Below are 19,869 nucleotides of genomic sequence, written 5' to 3'. Positions count from 1 at the left end.
TTGTTAGGAACAGTTTAAAAAAGACGGCTTAAAAACACATGTAAAGGGATTCAGATACATGAGACAAGGGCAAGTCCCCATCTAATATCCTATGCTCAGTTCTCGCAACCCCACCCCACAAAAATAAAGCAGAAGGAAAGGGTAAAATAAATGAGAAGGATTAAATCTTCACAGAAATAGTTGTAGTATGAAAAAGGATTGAGAGGATTAGGACTACTCTGGCTTCCTTTTATCCACATCTCTCATTTAGAGATGCACAGAATAAGGCATAAAATTTGAACAATACCTCCAGCTTTTCTATTTACTGATCTAAAGGACAAGAGATGTTTGATAAGCTGAAAAGTGACAACATCCATGAAAAGAAAACCTTCTGAACTACAGGAATGCTGTTCTTGCAAGGTGCACAAGGAGACCAAATTCTCAGGAAGAGTCAAAAAAGAGTTATGTATTTATATGAATAACAAGAAACAGCCCAGTTTCATTAGGTGAGAGAAAAGACTTTCAAAAGCTGCATGAGCTGCCATGCTTCAAAGCATGAGCCAGTCAGTAATTGATGAATACTTGGGGAAACTTCCTACGGGCATCTTCTTCACAAAAGCCTACTATATAATATTTTTTGATGCTTTCCCTGAAATGCCTGGGATCAGAGGTAGGCTAATAGACTAGTCAGACTCTCTGAGTGCTTCAGAGCAGCTATTCCTATTCTGTAAACAATCATTGTTAACTGTTGTTGCATGCAGTGACCAAGCATAAATGTTTGGTCATTCTAATAGCACCTGGAATAATTTTCCTAACTTAAAAAAAAAGAAAACACATATACATAGACACACTTGCACACACGCTTGTAACTGCAGGCATGTGCATCTGTGTGTTCATGTTCTTGTTTATTCAATCTGTTCTTGCTATTTACTGCCTCACCTGAGGCACCACACAGGGTTCTAATGCTCAATTATATCTCCATTCAGAATAAACCCTGGATTAAACAGGCAATTCCAGCTGGCGCCTGGTCATGCCATGAAGCAGAAAATTTCCTGCCTGAGGCACAGTTGAATGAAAATATTTTCTTTGAAGAGCCATGAACAACAGGTCGGATGAATCAAAAGGGAGGTCTCCCATTTGAGATGTACTGGGTGATGCAAGATTACTACGTGAGACCACTGGGTGGTCAAATCAGAAGAGATCCAACTCCCCTGACTGAGGATACGGTCTGTACATTTTGAGGATAGAAATTCACAATTTTTTTTCTTTTTTAAAGGAAAAAAAAAAGGCGTGGCTTCTTTCTGATGGTACAGTTTAGGAACATTCACGTGAGAGTTTCTGGTGCCAGCTATACTTACTGTCAGTGACTGGCTCCATGCAGAATCCCAGTAAAGCATGCAGGAAATCCACCACATTATTGAGAGAATCCCTGTTCACATAATCCCTCATGGTCTGCCGGAACTGCATCTTATCCAGTTTGTACAGCTTTGTGAGGCAGTTCTGAGCCTGCAACGATATCCACCAAATCACATCACATCAAAGTACGTGTTCGAGTTTTGCTAATAGCAGCAGGGTATTTTTTGCTCTTGCTTAGCCAGTGCTCTGTTGTGCTGTCTAAAGTAACCTCCCCTAGGAGCCACAAGCTTCGGGTCCTGTAACAGAAGACAGGTTCGCCTCTGAAGCAAACAAGAAGTTCAGCACAAGGAGACAGTGCACCAATATGGGTGCCACTGTTTGGAGGTGGTAGTGAAGTCACTAACAGCCATGTCCCAAGGCCTCTCCTCCTCTCCCCAACCCCAAGGTAAAATCTCACTGAATATGAATGAAGTAGGAATGTGCCACCTCAGTCAAGGCTTATTGCCTTGGTGAAATCAGGCATCTGATTTTCAGCCTCTGGCTCAGACCCAACCCATTTGATGCACCTGTACCCAGTGACCAATTTATATCATGCAAAACATTAGCTTTTTATTTAAAAGCTATTAATTGCGAACTTCTTATCGCAAAAGTATCCATCCTACCGGGACCCCATGCAGGCTGGAGTTAGAGAATCTGACATATCAGCTCTATGGGAAACATGAACTCTCCTGCTACCTACAATAGGGTGCCTAACTTTCCAATGAACTCAGACATGTGATTGTCCATGCAGTCAACACAAATGGTGCATGCAAAGCAGTTTGGCCAGACAAACGCACAGAAAATGCAGCAGACTTAGACGTGTAGGAAAACCTCTTCCCATAAAGACCTCAATTCAATGAGTCTGATAAGAACCTTGGCTCCAAGAGACCTATTCATTTACACTTAATGTTATGCATAGGCCTAAATGTTTTGCTGGCTCAGCTCCAACACAACATAAAAGCCTAACTGACATTTTGATGAATGTGGTACATGTTCAACCAGTGCTCTGTGCAGAACCTTTCTACTGCTACCACTGGGACTCTCTTACCCCATCCCGTCCCGTTGTGTCCAGAACTAACGTTACTGCTGCAGTTTCCTCAGTACCCAGCTGGGAGCCCACCTAACAGAAAAATGCTGCATGATACGGAGGCAGCCAATCCATCTCTGAGCCATCTAGCTCAGATCCCAGAACCAAATTGTAACTCTGTTGGCATAGCTCAGGCTAACCAAAGCCATGGAGAAGCACCTGGCTCCCACCCACGCTGTGGATGGGCACAGTGTAAATTCTCATTACAGTCATCAAAAATGCTCTCTGCTGCAAGAGGAGGAAGTGATGAGGAGGCCTGTGCTGGAGAAAGCCTTTGAAGGGCTCACATTTGACAGGGCACCCGACTGATCTCGGGGAGTCAAACTCTTCTGGATGAAGTCAGAACTCTTCTGGGCTACATCCTGGGCACTTTCCACTGCTTCAACTTAGGCAGAACCAAAAACGTAAGGAATCAACAGTGACCATCCACCCCACATGAGTCTTCTACTTCCTTACAGCACACTAACATGCCTGCAAGCACAGTGCACTCCAACTACCAGGAGCTGATGGAGCAGCCCAGCAGCAACCAGTCACAATCACCATTAGGAAAGGTGGACATAACTGCACCTTAGACTTCTGGATTCAGATATGCAACCCAAGATAGCTGCACCTCTTGTAAATAGTGTACTCTGCTGGGATACTGTCAAGGTGAAAAATTACTTACACCAGCTCACACAGGGGATTTGCTCCCATGTATTTGTTCCTTCCCAGACAACCCATCCACTGGGGTACTCAGAAGCACCCTGGGCCTCAAGTGCGCTCTCAGCAAGCCCCAGGGGCTGGAAGGTAACATGATAGCTGAAAATCTGCTACGCTGGGCTGCAACACAGTCTGTGAGCTGGGGCAAAGAGCAACACATTTACTGCCAATACAGAGAAAGCTACAGAGGGGGCAGACAGCAATCTCAGCAGCTGATGTCAAAAGTACAAGGGGGACGCTTTAATGAGCTTTAGTTCTCTTACATTCTCCCGGAATACCTGGTGTCTCAGGCGATCTCCAGAGAGCCCTCGATGTCCTTCTCCGCAACCATAGGCACAACCCAGGGACTTCACAATTTTGATCAGCATTGTGAGTGCCAGCCTATGGGTGCTGACAGATGGGCCTTCATCCTGAGAGTCACAGAGGGAAACATGGTGTGAAACCCTGGCGCAACCACTGGCATTTTGTTAGCATTTTACTTTTAACAAATTGCTGTCCGTTTCTCCTCTGAGACACTACATTATGGAACTGTTACTCTTGAAATGTTTACTCCAAATATTTTTCAAGTTTAGGGACCAGCCCCCTCCCTTTCAGCTCCCCTCAAAAAGTTGTGCTATAAACGTGAAGCCCCCTACACGCTGCTATGAATACCATTCAGCACTTACTTCAAAAAATTCTGCCTGAAAAACAGACAGCTGGCTTGCTTGAGCAGAAAAACAAGCAACTTTTAAAAATGTCTTAGGTATTATGCTACTATGATTTGCAACTTCAGAGGTCAGCAACAGCATCTCTTGGCCAATTGTTATAGCAATACTGAAAAATTTATGATTTCTGGCGATCAACGAAAACAAACTGTGCTCACATACTGGATTCTGTTTTTCCTTATAAGCTATGAATAATAAATCTGAATAAAATCATTGTGATGGATATTTTCAGGCACTTTGACAAGATATTGAAAATGTCCATGCAAGGATCACAAACTGCTTTTGGCAGCCGCTTCACTGGAGTAGTTACAGTGCTTGAATTCCCAATCGTGTTTCTTCAGTGGAACCCCAAGTGAGCACCAGAGCAAAACAAATTAGTTTGTGACTGGGGTGCAAAAAAAAGGAGGAAAAACAGAAGGGCAGTTGCATACACATGCATACTCAATCTTAACAGATCTGACAGTACATTCAGGAATTGTATAAAGGGAAGCAATACAAACTTTTTCTTGCTTTTTGTCATTCTTCTCATACGGCCCTCCTCCTCCTCCACCACCTCCATCACTTCCACCTCCACCTCCTCCACCACTTCCACCACCTCCTTCTTCTCCTCCATCTCCAGCTCCACTAACTGGGGAAGGCCCAAATCCAGAAGCTGAACCACCAGAAGCAGCCCCTTTCAGCTGGAAGGATCCTTCACTTGGTCTCTTTTCCGGGGCCTCATTTTCTTTGTTCTCACTCTTCCTCCGAACCTTCTCTACGCAGGGCACCACACCAAGCTGAAGTAAGCACTCCACAATGTTCAGTGCCACATCACAAATCCGGGAACTGATGTCATGGTTCAGGACCAAGTAAACAGCCTTCAGGACCACCTGGGAGGTTCAAACATCATATTTAAAATCAGACTTATTTTCTCTCCTAGTACTATTTAGTGCCTGGAAATTCTAGTCACAGACCAGAGACTCATTATAGCAGGCACAGCACAAACTCAGAATGAGGTACACACAACCCTCAACCCCAAGAGCCTACAATCTAGCTGTAAGACAAGAAACCACAGGCTGGGCACAGTCAGGCAGAAAAGGAACCATGAGATGACATCTGTGAGCCTGAGACCACTGCTTCAGTGCACCGGGAGCTGTCAAGTCATTAAGGGGAATGCAGAAAAGGTGAGTTTTAAGGTGCCATTAGAAGAAAGGTGCTATTCAGTTTTATACTATTTTATAGGGAACTTGGTGCATGCCCTAGGAACACAGCCATTAAATAATATCACTTAAGATTTGATGTGTGCATTCCACATGCACATGCGCTCCTTGCAAGGAGTAATAGGAGTTGCAGTATCTCAGAGGAGACTTTTAGGATATGCACAAATGTATCTGACTGACCTTTATGTACTGCTGAGAGAAGTCATATAAAGAGGTGGAGGAAAAGCCCATCAAACCCCTGATCTCAATGGTACAGCTATATTGACAGAAGAGGGACCTGGCTTTCCTCATTCCTTGCCAATTACCGAGAGATCCAGCATGCCGTTCTTGTGGACAAAGTTGTTGGTTCCATCAATGTGATCCGTATCCTCCAAGCAACTGTAATTGATGCAGGAGTCTGTCAGGCTCCGTGGGAGGTTGGCACATGCAAGCGGCTCATGGGGCATCTCAGGGATAGGCACCTGGTTGCAAAGCTTCCTCATGTGCTCACTGAAGAAATCGGCGTAGCCCACATTGAATGAGGCCAGGGTAGTGTTGAAGGTGGCCACAGTGATGGTGGAGATCTGGGACCGCACTGCAGGGAGGAAAATAGCTACCTGTAAATTTCCATCTCTAGAGTTACGAAATGGCAAACTGAGGCTGTCCTTGTTTACAAGAAGGAAGCAGCTCTTAATGCAGCCTGTAAAGCTGAAAGACAAGACAGGTTCCCAATTCCTATCATGGGTACAGGGATGAAAGCATAGATTCATTTCTTCCTTTAAGCTAGTGTAAATTAGAACAACCCCAAGCTTGCTCTAGCAGTATAGTTCCATGGCAGCATAAGTTGATCTCAGTCAACTGGGAAGTTAAGTAGATCAGGGAGCTCAGCCAGCCTAAATCGAATCCATTAGATTGTTAGAGGGGGATTAGATTTTGGCTAGCTTTGCTCCCTGTATTGGTCCAGTGCCTGGTCTTAAAAGCAGCACTGCCCCTGCAAGGGAAAGAGGAAGGACTCTGCAGCTGGATGCAAGAGTGAAGGTAGGTTAACAGTAGCACCAATTTGGAACAGCTTTCTAAGTCACACCAGTTTGAAATATTTCATCACACCAGTTGAAAAAAAAGGAGCAGTGTGTTCCTAACAGTACTTGTGACAGTCTAAACCATCTCCAAAATTCAAAGCTGACCGATGAGAAATGGTGTCTACGTTCACAGTACTCAGAGAAGGGACCTCATGACATAGCCAATCTTAACTTTAAATTGGCTAGCTCAGGTACTGACAGCATTCTGGCTACACAGGCCAGTTTTTATCAAGGATTCACCACAATTTTACAACTCATGCTGAACTCCAGGCCACGATGTTAGTAGTTTCCCACGCTTAGTGCTTTGTGAGTAGCTTTACACACCCTGTAGTGTAAAAAGACCCTATGTGTCCCATAGTGTTGATTGGACCACCTTCTGCCAGACAGTACAGTAACAGGGTGTTGTGGTTTAACCTCAGCTGGTAACGAAGCCCCATGCAGCCGCTTGCTCACTCCTGCCCGGAGGGATGGGGGAGAGAATCAGAAGGGTTAAGTGAGAAAACTCGTGGGTTGAGATAAAGACAGTTTAATAGGCAAAACAAAAGCTGTGCACACGAGCAAAGCAAAACAAGGAAAGTAGACAACAGATTGGAAATTATGAATGACCAGTATGCTTGGATATAGTTGGTCACACAAAACAAAAGAAATATGTAATATTTGTACTTATTCTCTAACTACAAAACGGTTCATTCAAAGTCATAGGCTACCACTAGAAACAGTATGATTTGTCCTATTATTCATATAGTTACTACACAATTGTACCTGGGGTACAACTAGAAAAACAAGCATTGCATATGGCTACCTTTTAGAAAATATTTGGCTAGGAAGCTGGCATAGTGAGTGAGATTACTGTCCTATAGAATGAGTGCAGGTTGGGAAGACAGACTCCACAAAATTGATCCAGAAGAACTTTGCCCAGGAGACACAGAGCAGAGATGAAGGAGATGTGCCCACGCTGGATTAGAGCTGACGCAAATCCACCCTTTCTCAGACTATTCAGATTTGCTGTGCTAAAAGAGCATGGATCTTTAAGAGCTCCACAGCTACAGCACATACCATGTGAGTGCATCTGAAGCCTCCTAGGTATGCTGTCTGACAGCTTGTGCAGACAGAGTGTGCCCTGCTCCATGGGGTGTGTGATATCCTGTTCCCTCATCAAGGTTTAAGGTTGGACTTGCCACAGGTGCGGCCCAATCTCTATGACCAGGTTTTGTCAGTAGCACTATGCATGAAAACAAATTCACTGTGTTTAGGCCGTAGGAGCAGTGCCAGCAAAGTGCTCTGGTGCAGACAGCCCTGCTGACGGATGAGAGCTTTCTCTGCTTGGCTAACATTGTTTGACAAAAGTGGTGTTGCCCTGGCAATAGAAAGACTCTTCCTTGTGGAGCAGACTTCATCCCAACAGAGGCTCTCCCATCGTGGTCACACTGGCATTGCTATTTCTGTAGAGGGCTCCAAGACAGATGGGCCCCAGGGAGATTTCAAGTAAGTTTAAAAGGCAGGCTTCTATTTGGAACCAGGGGAATTAAGAATAAAACTGCGATTCTGAGCACAATCCAGAAGCTGGGGACTGTGAAGGGGCATTAAATACCACAAGATTCCAGATGAAACCACTAAAGTTAGCAGTTCCAAGTTTCTGCCCAAACTTCTGTGCTGTGTTGTGGTAAGGCGAAAAAAACCCAAACCCTGCCTTCTCCCTGCTGATAGCTGCCAAGTTTTTTTGACAAACTGCACCAGATAAACATAAAAGGTTTGGAACATTTTTCTGCACAGATCAAGAGATGCGGAAAAAAAAAAAGGAAAAAACAATTAGTCATGTACTCATACATGGAAACAGTAACACTTCCTCAGATTCTTGAATTTGGTATTTCTCTGATGTGTTGGTCTCTTTTCTGATGTGTTACATTTACCTTCTTTGACTGTGTTCTCTCCATGGCTGTTTGAGTGGTCTGGCAGATCAGAGACCAGTGTGTGATGAGAGTGTGAATGCCTAGCGCTCAGGCTCTCCATCTCCGTTGCTGTGTCAGAGCTCCCCCGCCTGGTAAACTTTCCTAGGGTAAAGACAAGAAATGGATGTTTAGTTTACTCATCTGAGAGGACCTTGGAGACAAGAAACAGTAACTGAGGTTAGAAATTGAAGGATTGGCATCAGCAAAAGTCAAGGCCTCCCAGGATCCTATGAAGCAGAACCAAACATGATACTGGGATATCTCACGGGGGTTCATTAAGACTGACTGTACAAACCCTCTGCAAGGCTCTTCCCCTCAGCACATACTGATTTAGCTGACACCCACATTGTCACCCTCCAGCAGCTTCAGGAGAATAAGATTGATCAGCACTGAAAGACTCCACCCTTTGAGGCAAGTTATAGGAATTTGGTTTCTTCTCCCCTTATCCAAAAGAAATAGGTGTATCAGGATGGGGAGTGCTAAAGCAAAGGATCTGTTGACCATTGAAGCTAAATACATGATTTCACGGAGATATCAGAATGAAAGAACTGTAGGTTAAGCCAGGACAAGAATTTGGAGCCCCTGAGATCAAAATTTAACAAACTTCTTGAGCACTGAAGATATGCGAAAGAGGATTTGGATATAAGTTTGCTATTTTTGTACAAATTTGTAGGTGTTTGTGTATTAACCATTGACAAAACACATATGAATCTTTAAGAATTCACTTGGCTAAGTTCATTGTCCTGCGTCCCAAAGAGGGACATGTTTACAACGGAGAGCTTACCAAATTATGCCATTTAAGTCAGTGAAAATGAGAAGGCTCTGGCATGGCCTTAGGCAACCATTTTGCTGCCTATCATCTCCCAGAAAGGGTGCCAGGATGAAAATATATGACAACAGGAGCACTTTTGTGAAACAGAAACAATGCCTAGACACTGTTCAGTGAACTTGGAAGCTTGAAGGAGCCAATATTTAGATTTAAACACTGTATCTTTGCAATATCAAGACAGTGTAAGCCTCACTATCTGAGACAATACCCTATTTATTTTGTATCCACTTGAGGAAGACTGTGAATATTTTTTGCCATACTCCTAATGACCATATTGCTGCTCCTCCAGAGATTTCTTTTTAAAAGAAGAGGATGCAACTATACCTTGAATCTATTTTAAGCTGCAGTTGTGCAATGCTTGCCACCACTCAGGGAAAGTGTATTGAAGTGGTACAGACATGACTACAGGTTGCTACAGTAGCTATTATTCCAGTAAAGATGGTAGCTTTCAGAGAAAAAGTGAACTAAAGCATAAGTCATTCAAGGTCTGCTGTCAGCACAGTTGCCACTTCTACAAACAGGTGTGTAATGCTGCAAACAGAGCCAAGGACATAAGGTGGCAATAGGAGGGATGAAGAAATAAAGAGCCTCTGTTGTTGTCTGAATGTTCAGGACAGGAATGACACAGAATCTGAGGCAGAGATAACAATATCTCACCTAATATGGTGGTTTGCCATCCTCCTCTCTCAATGCCACGCCGGTCCTCTCCGATTCCAGAGAAACTGCCGAAGGAGAAAGTGCTGCGAGTGGGCGAGACATCCAAATGATCCTCATGGAGGAGGAAGGGCACTCCCATCCTTCGCTGCCGCTTCTTCCCAGTATGGTGGAAAGGAATTGACCCTTTGCGCTCACGCTCCCTGTCCTCTTTGCGGCTCTTAAACTGCAGGAGGAAGAGGAGCAAATACAAGAGCAGGCAGAGGCTCTGAAGCATGGCAAACTACCGTTTGAGGGAAAAAGATAATACAGATGTGTGGCCCAAGTGCAACCTTCCGCTCTGAGCTTTTTATCTTGGCCATTTACCCTGATAGCAACTATCTGCACTCTGGGATCATATGAGTATTTAAAGGAACTCAGTCTTGCCCTAGGCTGGGATGGATGTCCTTGTATAATTTTATGACATTCTCAGACCATGAGCTAGATTCATAGAATCCACAAAACTCTGCTAAGTATCTTGGATGGTTGCAAACCCAGAGCTTCATGAGGTGAAAACATCGGAAAAACTCACTGAATTAGCTGGAACTACAGTGAGCACCAGCACTTAAAAATCAGCACTCTTTGAGTACCCTCCCCTCACGCAGCTTCAGCAGGACAGTTATTTGTATAAAGATTTCAGTATTGTGTTTGGAATGTGCATATAAAAACCTAAGTAATAACACACAGAATCACTTCCAATGAAAAGAGATGTTAATCTCACATATGGCATGAATATATAGTCCAAGCAGACCTTCAGATGCTACTTAGCAGGACACTGAGGTGCTGAATCATAGGTAAATTAAAGTACAATCTTCTTCCACTCACCTTTTTGAAGATGTTCATCCCCAGGTCTGTGGAGAGATCTGGAACTGCTGGTCTACGCAAGTTGGTCATTGAAACCTTGGAAAATGCCTCTGTGCTTAGTGATTTTTCTTCCTCATTACATTTCATTGTAAGATCCTGCAGCTCCCAAAAGAAGACAATAAGCACAAGGAGAAATGGAGCATAATCAGCTTAAAAAAAAGAGCTACTTCCAAGAGCTGTCATGGGAGCACTGTAGAGGAAATTACACAAAACTCTATTCACACATTTAAAGAAAAACAAATGAACAAACAAACAAAATTTAGAAACTCCCAGAATTATTGACCTTGTATAATATTTCTGTCACCACAGACAAAAAGTACAGCACATTGTGCTGCCACCGAAAGCCTCAGGCGCAGCTGTCAGTGTGGTCTAGTGGCATGGAAGACTCATGTTCTGTTCTACTCTGATTCTGATGCCAGGTATGACTCTAGGTATCCGACAATCTTCTTGAGGCCTTGGTTTACATTTATGAGCAATCACAATGGCTACCTTTTTGAAATGTTTTATTTAAGATCTAAGAGAATATGCCCTTAGTAACATATGCCCTTAAACATGTATTTTGGAACTGAACTGCAATAAGCAGCACTGTCCCTTCAAAAGACTTGATTTGTAAAAGTTTTATTTACTCACTAAAGAAACCTAAGACTTCTACGTCAGTAAGCATCCTTCACCTGTCATAACAGTGCTCCAAGATCTGTCCATCATAGTTCTCATCATAGTTCATATTTGTGACAGCCTCTATAGCTATAGCACAGAATGTCCCACGACAGTGAAAACCTTGAGACTAATTCACTGACAGTTCAGTAGAGGGCCCCCTACTCCCCTTCTGCGCTGAGCCACACACATTACAGCTGCCTATTGTAAAGAAAGGCTTTGCTACAAAAGGTGGCATGAGCTCAGCTCCTGGCCATCTGTTCTCATTAAAGATCTGATGCCACTTTTCATGAGATGTTTGTGCAGCTGACCTGACCAAATTCCCTCAGGATAATTTTCTTCTGCCTAAATATCAGCTTGTTTCCAATGGAGATGCTCTTTTTCCTTGCTTCCCCATCAGAAAGGTTCTGCTAAACAACTGGGTCATGTTAAAATACCTTTTTGCTTTCAATTCAGAGATAGCCATACGCCAACAATAGATGAAGCGACTCCTATGGTACAGGAGGTTTAGATTCTGGCTAGCCAGATTGCCTATTGCAGACGAGCTCTGCAATACACAATTATGCAGTTATATGCATATGAAAGTCCAGCAGAAGCCGGTGACAGTCTCTGCAGTTGAAGTCTTAAGCACCAGTTACAGTGTTTGCAGCACTGGGCTACTGGGGACCACACGTTCTTCAGACACTTTTCAGACTAATCAAAGACTACCCTTGAATCCTTCCTATTGATTTTATCAACACAAAAATGAAGGAAACACACAACAGACAGATTCCTCTTCACAGTTGTTTTCAGTCACAGTCAGTCAAGCTATGTTCTTAAACCATTTTGCATATTTAACTAAAGATTCAGGGGAGGAGACGTATGTAAAATCCAATAGACAGCAAATCAGGATTCAATCCTAGGTGCTCTCAACAGCGAGGCCAGCAAGTATTTCATATGGCTTGGTTCTCAGCTTTTACAGCTCTCTGGCCTCTTCTGGCTGGAAAACATCGTATGAATTCATTTCAGATTCATTCTCTTTGTCCATTAGTTACTAAATCAGTGTTGTATTAGGTGGCTTTTGTTCACCAAAAGGACAGAGTGACGATCAGGGCCTACTGTGATACAAGACATACAAAGAGAAAGAAAGACACAGTCCCAGTTCTGAAATCCGCTTAGGGTAGGTATCAAGCAAACAACACTAGAAAACCAAATTACAGAATAACCTTGAATGTGTACAGTGTGGTATATGATGTATTTTAATGAATCAAGCTAGCACTCCTGTTGAAGACTGATTAAAAATGTGACTATTCTGTGCAACAGGCTATGTGGCAATTATGATATGCACAAGATGGATAAGAAAGCAAAACAGTTTTGGGGCTGCTACTCCAGATTTTGTTGTTTCTGTTTTCTATTGCCTTCCTTCTGCATGACTGTAAGGCTACCAGCTCATTAGTACTTCTCTCAACATTCAAGATACTACACTTGAGACTCCTGGGTTTATATTAGCATTGCAGCAAGCACTACAGCTGCGTTGGTCTTATGCTTAATTTAAGCTTTGGCTCTTTGCCCCTGCAATGTTAGTGCAAGACTGTAGAGATCTGTGAGGCTCCGAAGGTTTCATTTCCTAGACCTGTCCCTATACTGAACTCACTGCATACAGATGCAATGCAGGTTTCCTTTATCACATGTTGCCAGGTCTGAAATATGTTTAGACTAAAGTCACTTTCTAGAGGAAGCTGGTATTCATTTCATTCACTCTCCATCCAGTACCCCTTTTCCTACGCAACAAGGAGTGCTGGCATGCTGCATTGAATCTTCTTCTACTTTGCTGTTCAGTTTACTAGGCAATACATGGAGGATGTTTCTCACGTTCTCTCGATCCCAACTGCCCTAGCCGAAGCTTATATTTGAAATGTGATTTCAGGCAGACAGAAACCAACAAGAAGTGCGAGAGTTTTGCTGAGGGAGATACAGGAAGTTACCCTGATAAACTGCCTAAAACAATAGAAAGAATGTGGATTTACCACAAAAATCTACTGGTCCCTGATGTGATTTGCAGGCAGCTGTTTTTGTCTTCAATCAGTTTCTGCCTGCCACTTTAAATCTATCCCACTGAAACAGAGTGCCAATATTTTTGAGAACTTATTGATCAACCTGTGAGCAGAAAAGATGACATTTAAGGCATTTAAGATCTAGACTGAAAAAGCAGGCTTTGAGCATATCCCTCTGTCCGATGAGCTGGTGAAGTCTCAGCATACAACCCCCTGTGTTGATAGAAAGAAATGACAAATCTTAGCCCTCTGGAGGTGGCATTCTCTCCTCTGACAAGCAGGGAGCCTTAACTGATAAGACTGAATCTAAGAACAGCAAGTTAAGTCCCTACAGCCTAAGTTGGCTGGGATGAAACAGAACCTAGGTGTCTCTGTGTTGCACAGATTTCAGCCCTCAGAGTTGTAAAGAAGGGGGGCATAAGCTGAAACTTTTGCTGCATGGAAGACCATTTCACCTCCTCCATCACAGCTGTTCTGCGTAACAAATTGGAAACCTTTTTAAACAGGATTCCAGTTTGATGAAGTACAGTAAAAATACACAGGACTGACACCGAGGTTACTAAAAGCAATCAAACCTAGCCCTGGAGGGAAGAATGCCCTGGCCAGAGTCCTCACATTAACAGCTAGAAAGTACCCAGTGGAATTGCCAAATGGTTTTAACAGAAAAATGTTAGTGAAGAGCAACTGAGCAAAGGAATCTTCTGCAAGAGAAACAGCCTGGAAAAGCAAGAAATAGCCAAGTGTGTGAAAGGAGAGAAGCATTTCACTGTATAGAGGAGAACCAGCACAATACTAGTGCAAACAGTGCCCATGGAGGACAACCCCATTCATGCTGCCACTGTGCTGAGAACCACTGACTGCGCTCCCTGTTGCACTAATAGCTGAACTTGTTAATGTGCAAAATAACTGGGTTGTTATGAGCAAAGGCAAAGGGACAGTATATGCATGGGAACAGTGAACCACTTTAACAGCAATATCTTCCAATTCTCCCTCCAGATGATATTAAGGAGGATTTTCTGTACATGCACAGCAATCCTATAAAATCCCCATGCAAAGGTAGATTAAGCCTGAATAGTAATTCATATCACCTGGCCTTTATGGAGAGATGTCAAGCTTTTACAGGGATGAAACAGGCAACATTTTATAGAAATGACACTAAAGTATAATACAGTTTAAACAATACTGCTGCTGCTGAGCCCTTAAAACCACAAGTTACCACTAGCCCTCATAAAATCATAAAAATGGCTATAAAATCCTGAGATTTAAAAATAACAGTACTAATATTTACATTGTTTATGCTTATCTTCTGGCTTATGAGCATCTGGGCTGTACAGGAGAAAAGATATTTCACCCTTCTCCCTTATAAAATGACAGGTGAAAAACTGCCAGAGCTCTACCACACTGAAAGCAAGGATTTTACAAAAAAACACCAAAAATTCTGAGAGTTCTGACTCAAAAAAGACATTTGACAGCAACATTAACAGAAGGTAGAGCCTTTTACTTGAGGTGTGTCATAAAATTGGATTGCAAAAATAGAATCTGTATTAAATTTTGTTAGGCAGTTCCATCAACTTAGGAAATCAGAATTTGCTGTTAAAAGCCCACATGACAGGAAAAGAGTGCACAACCTAAAAGTAGCACAAATCAACAAGCAGATTAACTGAAACTGCAGCAGCATCCCCTTTTTATCCCTGGAACAGCAGCAAGCTACCCAAAAGAAAAAACATTTAAGCTCTAACACAGATCTTTACTGCACCGAGGTCAGGAGTCTGGAGTTCCTTTTCCAATAAAACAAGTTTTGACGCCTATTAGGACAGTTTGTCTACTGAGGTTTTGTGGGTAAATATAAAGGTAAAAGTTACGCAATAAGAATAGCAGCAGGAGAAGAGGCAACAACATGGAGGGCTTTTGCTTACTGCGACTGTTCGCAAAGTCTACTCCAATATTTTAACCCAAGTGTCTGCCTGGAGTGTGCAGTGCTGTACCAAGTGCAATTCCTTTTCTCTCTTTTGAGGGGTTACACCAAAGAAGCTCAGTGAGTCCTGAACATTATACTGTAACACAAAGGCAGTCTGATTTCTTCTGACAACTACATTAATATATTCTCACATTAAAAAATAATGTTATCACAGTTCACCCTTCATTAATTATCCCAAATCAATCCCAATCAAGCTTTCAGCAGTCACCAGCTCTGACACTCTGCATCAGGTGCTGCCTCCAAAACCCTCATTCTCAGGGTCTCTTTTTGAATCGATGCACATATCTGACCTCCAGGCAGTTTAACCAACACCAAAGCTGTGCTTTTCACTAGTTGTCCAGCCATCACTTCCCAGCATCACCACAACAGTTGCTATTTTCTTATTGATGGCAACTGCTTACCTGAGTTTTGTGGGTATTCACCAGAGAGGGTGCAGCAGCCACCATGGAGCTGCTGCGAGGTCTTGGTAAAGGGGTGATCTCCGGCTCAGGTGGTTTCTCTGGCTTTTCCTGTAGCATATGCCTCAGCCTCTGCAGGTAGTACATTAGTGACCACTGTGTGCCCTCCTCGGACCAATGTGGCTGCAGCAGGCAGCGCAGCACTGCCACATCAAAGTACGTGGCATAGCGAGACTTCTGGCATGGTGGGATCACCAAGGACACCCTGTTCCAAAAAGCAGGAGTAGAAATGTTAGTTGTCAGGCTCCTTAGCCCTTCTTAGATACTCAGCTCTCTGAATAAAGAACCACCCAACAATGATCTGACAAGTTTGTATGTTCAATTGTTCTTAAGGGGCCACTCTTGATACCATGAAGTTTTCTTTGATAGCTGGAAACCAGTTCTGTCCTAGCACGCATGCTGGTCCACCCCAAAAGACCCAAATGCTCTACTAAGAGGCCCAAAATTTAGCCACTCATCAGGAGCTGTAAGCCATTTTCATTCTCCTACCATCTGCAGAAATCACCAGGATGGGCACACAGCTGTACCTGCTTGAGCTTGCAGGGACATTTGACACTGACCCTTTGGGACTAAGGCCCTGACTGAGGAAAGCATTACTGAAGACGCTTAAGTGGATATTCAGCTTTCAGCTCCCTAGAGTACTCAAGTACATGCTTTGTTAAGTGTTTTCCTGGATAGGGTTGCTTTCTTAAACTGTGGTCTGAAGATAAGCCTCCAGCACCTGTGCTAACTGAATAATTTGTTCAGCTGGAAACAGACAACCCTTGAGCATCTGCTGTTCAGATACTACTGATACATACGTATTTAGGAGTGGCTTACATTTGTACACATCAGGCCTTACTTAAGAAGGAGCAGGCAGGGCAGCTAAGTTAGTTAACCCTTTAAGCCAATTAAATTGATTCTTATACAAGTAAAAGTTACTGTTATGGACACTCTTTGCCAAGGTGTGCTAGAGAAAAGGACCATTTTTAGCCTTCATTATGATTTTCCTGCCTTTCAGGTGGTGTCGTTTCCTGATGGGTTTTAGTACGGAATTTCCTAAGTATTGTAGAACTTAGTGCACACAAAAACAAGATGTCGGTAGTAAGCCTCAGAAATGAGACTCCAGAGATTTCAGATTTCAATGGGACCATATCTGTTTTCAGAGTCAATCTTATTGCAATGCCCTGACTTTTTCCATATTTGTTTTTTACACCACTTCTCTCCCAGCAGAGTAAAACTGGCCTGATCTACCCTCTGTACAGTCACTAGCTGTTAGGAGATAATCTGTCAGAAAAGAAGCAGTGAAAGGGAGTCAGCGGAATGCGAATCACACAGCAAAAGAAGGTGTGAAATGCAGGGGGTGGGGCAGGAACTCTGGAGATCTGTCTATTTTTTTTGCCTGTGGAAGCACACAATTTGAAAGTTTCCACTCAGTGTCTTAGAAACATACCTCCATGAACTGAGTACTTCTGTGATTTTTGGATTCTGTAAAAATCCACAGTACTTCCATGAATTGTATTCTCAGGCATTTGGGAATCGTCACAAGAACATCAGATATATTTTTTTTTAAAAACCATTTATATTACCAATTCTGCTAAACAACAAGCAAACAGCATTGGCGGGACACCCCCATCTCCAGCTGGATACCACCACATTCTGAAGAAGGCATCCAAGGCCACAGTCCAGCAAAGCATTAGGGAACAAGCGGCAATACTGCCCAGTGGAACCTCTAAATGCTTAAAGTGAAGTGCGGGCTTAAAGTGCTTTGCTGGATCGCTGCCCATTGCCACAAAGCTGCCCTGTGCATCCAAGGCAGATATAGGACTGGCAAAGGAGAAAGAAGTCTGCAGTGAACATTGACACCACTTGGAATCATGTGAACCCTGCTCCATATTACACGCTTGGAAACGGGGGGCAGGTGGCAAGGCTGGGCTTGGAGCAATACATGCATCTAGAACTCAAACCTGCAGGAGCTGGTTTGCTGCCAGCCCCACAGGCCAATGTTGAAGGCACTTGGCGACGGCAGACCAGCCCGTCTGTGTCAACATATGTCACTATATGCAATCTATAGATTCAAAGCTTCTCCCCTAGTGCTGTACTCAAGGTAAAAATGTTACAAGTTTGATGACTTTAAAAAGAGCTGTTATAAAAACCTGAAAAACTGAATTAGGAAAGAGAAAATAATGATAAATGGAAATATGATATAGTTATCCCCATAAACCTGATGTGAAGGCTGCTTTTGTCACTGTCAAGATTGTGTCACATAGATGCCGCCTCAAAGCATCCCAGCAAAGGAAATAAAGCTCATCACCTCAGTAGCAAATGCATCACTTTGCAGGACCCAGATCAGTGTCTGAGTCTAAACAGTCTTTCATGCTCCCCTGTATGCGGCATAGGCAAACCCGAGGCACGACACAGCTTGGAGCAAGGCATGTTCTCCTTATGAAACATTTGTCACTAAAGTCCTTCCGGCAAAGCCTGTTTCCCAGGCTGTGTTCAAGACAGCAGCTGGATAAAGGGCTGTGGCTTTATTTGCTTCAGTGTTAAACTGTATCACCTGTAAATGGAGAATTTCACTGAGTGGAGCAGGGATGATTAGCCAGGATCAGAGGAACAAGGCATTTGCTCAAGAAGTGTCTGAGGAACCAGAAATGAAACTCTGCACTTCATTTAGAAGGAAACCTAGCGTTCACATAATCAGCTCTTGGTTGCCTGTGACTGCAGGGAGAGTGGAAAGGCAGCCTTCCCTCAACCCCGGCCCAAGGACAAAGGAATACTGCGGCTGTTGGTAAGTAGAGTAAACAACATTTGTTCCCCAGTTGTCTGTTGCTTGGCAACCAAAGCTCCCTGTACAGTTTTAACTGATCAATGAGTCCTGCAAATGAGGAGACATAATGATGCTCTCTTCAAAGCCTGTCTGAGGCTTCATCCCCATAGCAACCACCAGACCCAGCTTGACAAACTGATCACCTGATGCTGCCTTCTTAAAAGGCTGCTTATTTTTTTATGGCTGTGCACTCTCTGAGCAGTAGTGTTCACATACAGAAAGGCAGTTCTGTCCCCAACTTCAGTTTTACTGACTCACATTAATACAAATTAAATAAAGACCCAGAACTGACAGCAGGCTTGATACAAAATCCCGAGGGAAGCCTTCTGATGGGATCAGAACCCTAGAGAACAGCCTTGCCCCTTCCACCAGTGGAAGGGTGCATCAACCCCCTTTTTGAGAAATCAGAGCTGTTCCTAGGTTATATCCAGAAACCCACTCCATCCCACATTTCTTCTGTCTCTGTAATGAAGCAATTTCTTAAAACACTGCAGTGTTTTGGATATGACATTTCCCTAAAGAGATAAGCAACAGGACCAAAATTTTCAGGAGGAGTTTAAGTGATACGCCTAAATCCATAGAGATCTAAAAATATAGCTAGGCTTCCCTCCCTCTCCACCCCCTGAAAACACTCATCAGCTTCGTTTACTTTATGGCAGTAGCGAGTGCCCAGCACTACTGAAAATCCGGTTCTATCTTTACCTGCCCAAATCTAGATTAAAAGAAGTTAATTTATCAGTGCCATGCTGGAAAACCATGGCCTGAGCTCTGCAGGACAAGCTGGGAGGATGCTTGTGTGGCTGCGCTTCTTTGTTAGTCTGTTCCTTTGGGCCAGTAGTCTAAAGCAAGCTAAGCAGCAGGATGCAGAGAAGGCATAATGAAGGCAATGGAGAGAGGCTTGCAAAAATCCTTTGCTAAAGGCAAAGAAAATTTGATCGGAAGGAAGTCAGAAAAGATACCAGCTGCCTGAGGCTGAATCTAGCTAAGGAGGGTTGAACCTGCAGGTTATTTGCTAGTGTCTTTCATTATAAGAAACCGACACATTAGAAAAGACCAAAGAAACTGTCTCAACAGGTCAGCTAGAGATTCCTCCAATGAAAGTGGCATTGAATATCAAATGTCACCACCTTGTTCATCACCCAGAACCAAGATCTGTTGAATTCAGAGTTTGAGCTAAACATCCAGGACCCTTGGCACGTACAGACAACAGCAGATTCAAAATAAAGGAATTCTATGACCTCCACCATTAAGTCACACCAGCCTAACTTTCTGCTGAAGGGGTTTGTACCTGGGATGTGTGGTACCTCTCTCCTGAGAGGTTTGGGAGGACACGCTTCCATCCAAGGAATTTCCACGATGACATGCTGAAATAGTGGCCTTTGGAGGTACAGAATCTGGCTGGGTTGTCTCACAGACCACCTGTAGTCCCTTTGGATAGTTGTAATAAAAAGAAATAGGTATATAAACATATTTATCTCTTC

At 43.4% G+C, this 19,869-nt stretch overlaps 1 protein-coding gene across 2 annotated transcripts in view; it reads right to left on the bottom strand.

Moving 5' to 3' along the window:
* Positions 1-19,869, bottom strand: part of UNC80 (unc-80 subunit of NALCN channel complex) — a 130,493-nt gene that overhangs the window by 95,538 nt on the left and 15,086 nt on the right. For both annotated transcript variants that reach the window (XM_075153728.1, XM_075153727.1), the window contains exons 7-15: positions 19,677-19,816; positions 15,523-15,784; positions 10,418-10,552; positions 9,557-9,779; positions 8,032-8,172; positions 5,369-5,637; positions 4,365-4,733; positions 3,424-3,570; positions 1,338-1,485 (exon numbers count right to left, since the gene is read on the bottom strand). In XM_075153728.1, coding sequence (XP_075009829.1) covers positions 1,338-1,485; positions 3,424-3,570; positions 4,365-4,733; positions 5,369-5,637; positions 8,032-8,172; positions 9,557-9,779; positions 10,418-10,552; positions 15,523-15,784; positions 19,677-19,816 — 1,834 coding nt within the window. The remainder of the gene's footprint in view (positions 1-1,337; positions 1,486-3,423; positions 3,571-4,364; positions 4,734-5,368; positions 5,638-8,031; positions 8,173-9,556; positions 9,780-10,417; positions 10,553-15,522; positions 15,785-19,676; positions 19,817-19,869) is intronic.

Source organism: Calonectris borealis, chromosome 6 (assembly GCF_964195595.1).
Source record: "Calonectris borealis chromosome 6, bCalBor7.hap1.2, whole genome shotgun sequence".
NCBI classification, from domain to species: domain Eukaryota; kingdom Metazoa; phylum Chordata; class Aves; order Procellariiformes; family Procellariidae; genus Calonectris; species Calonectris borealis.
This window is presented reverse-complemented; position numbering and strand designations above follow the sequence as displayed.